The sequence below is a fragment of the Rhinolophus sinicus genome, linkage group LG06, assembly GCF_036562045.2.
Source record: "Rhinolophus sinicus isolate RSC01 linkage group LG06, ASM3656204v1, whole genome shotgun sequence".
NCBI lineage: Eukaryota > Metazoa > Chordata > Mammalia > Chiroptera > Rhinolophidae > Rhinolophus > Rhinolophus sinicus.
In genome coordinates this window covers 122,523,934-122,525,904 of record NC_133756.1, presented here as the reverse complement: position 1 = coordinate 122,525,904, position 1,971 = coordinate 122,523,934, and the positions used below count along the sequence as shown (strand labels likewise).

Genomic DNA, 1,971 nt, shown 5'->3' with positions numbered 1-1,971 from the left:
AAAAATTCTGTCTCTTGATTGAAGTCTTTGCTTTAAGAAGACAAGAACTTAGGTTCAGCGTCATTTCCTAGTAACAGTAACATCACAATGATATATTTTAGGGGCATTTTAAATAGAGGCCCCAAACTGATGAAATGGGAAAAATATAACTCTTAGACATGTCTTGAATGAAACATATTTAAAAAATAATAATAATAAATAAATAAATAAATAAATAAATAAATAAAAAACATTTAGCCAATAACTAAAATTGGGAGATTTCACAGACTAAGTCTAGCTTGTCTTAGAAGATATTAGAAAATTTTTGCAACACTGGGCCCATGGCAACAGTGTGCTTGAGTGCTTGAATTGAGTAGAATTTGTCCTTTATGGAGAGGGTATGCTTGAGTCACATCACCACAGCCCTCTCTTCTTATACACAATGCATACTTACATTGAAACCAGGCCTGCAACCCTCGTTTTGTTACTTGTCCATTTTCACTAAACATATGAGTCCATAAACCCTTATGTAAAACAAAATCTATGAGGAATAGATATGCTACTTCTTTATTCTATATTCTCTTCTTTGGCATATTTTTACACACAGAAAAACCCATTTCATAATATATACTTGAAAATGCTTCAGAAAAATCTATACATTAGAGGACTCATGTTTTTAATACCATTTTACTTACATGTTTTACAAATTTCTCCTCCACTTTTTTTTATGCCCAACTCCCCAGCAATATATCTGTCTATTTTAGGATTTGTCTTGAGTAAAGACAGTCTTGTCTCCAAGTAAAAATCTGATCACACCTTCCCTAATCTGTTTGGTCTTTACTCCATAAACAATTGGGTTCATTGTGGGGGGCAGTACTAGGTAAAGGTTAGCCACAATGATATGTATGTGGTGAGGGATACTGTGTCCTCCAAAACGATGGGTGAAAAAAGTGAAAAAAGCCGGGACATAGGTGATCACAATCGCGCAGATATGAGATGTACAGGTGCTAAAGGCTTTGTAACGAGCATCTGAGGATGACAGGCTCATAACAGCTCGCAATATCATAGTGTAAGACATGGAAATACAGCAGATGTCAAACATACCAATAAGGAGAGCAACCATCAGACCATAAATTGCATTGATCTTGAAATTGCCACAGGACACCTTGGCCACAGACATGTGGTCACAGTAGGTATGGGGAATGAAGTTGCCCCGACAATAGGGCAGGCGCTTGGTGAGGAAAGTGAATGGGATGACGAGTATCACACCCCTCAGGAAGGTGACAAGACCAGCCTTGGCGATGACAGGGTTGGAGAGAATGGTGGAATAACGTAAAGGGTAGCAGATGGCCGCATAACGGTCCAGGGCCATAAGCATGAGCACCCCTGACTCCATCCCAGTCAGCATGTGGACAAAAAACATCTGGGCCAGGCAGGCATTAAAGTCAATCTCCTTGAGGTTCAACCAGAATATACACAGCATATTGGGTACAGTGGTTGTGCACAGGGTGACATCTGTGAAGGAGAGCAGGGCCAGGAAGTAGTACATGGGTCGATGCAGGGCCTCCTCATGGCTGATGAGGTAGATGAGCCCACAGTTCCCCACAACAGCAACGATGTACATGAAGCAGAATGGCAGAGAGATCCAGACATGTGCAGCCTCCAGCCCAGGAACACCATTCAAGATAAAGAATCCTGGGGTCAGGCTGGAGCTGTTAGCTCCAGACATAGTGGCTGAAAGGAGGTGGGCATTTTATTTTCTTTATCAGCAATTTCTTTCTGGAGAGAGAGAGAGAGAGAGAGAGAGAGAGAGAGAGAGAGAGAGAGAGAGAGATCAGATAAGAGGGAGTGGTTTGGACAGTAATACCCGCAAATGCATGAACATTCACCTGTAATGATAAGTAGGATATGTTTGGTTTTTTTCTCCAGTTCTAGCAAGAAAGGCTTTGAACTATGGTATTTTAAAATAATTAAACAGTACAGCCTTACCCT

General features: G+C 40.6%; 1 protein-coding gene across 1 annotated transcript; it reads right to left on the bottom strand.

The window, feature by feature from the left end:
* Positions 1-739: 739 nt before the first annotated feature.
* LOC109460437 (olfactory receptor 52N2) lies at positions 740-1,708 on the bottom strand. Its single transcript, XM_019755829.2, has one exon. The coding sequence runs from the start codon at positions 1,706-1,708 to the stop codon at positions 740-742; it is 969 nt and encodes a 322-aa protein (XP_019611388.2).
* Positions 1,709-1,971: the final 263 nt, after the last annotated feature.

Coding starts and splice junctions, on each gene's coding strand:
- LOC109460437 (XM_019755829.2), bottom strand. CDS start 1,708: ATGTCTGGAGCTAACAGCTCCAGCCTGACCCCAGGATTCTTTATCTTG.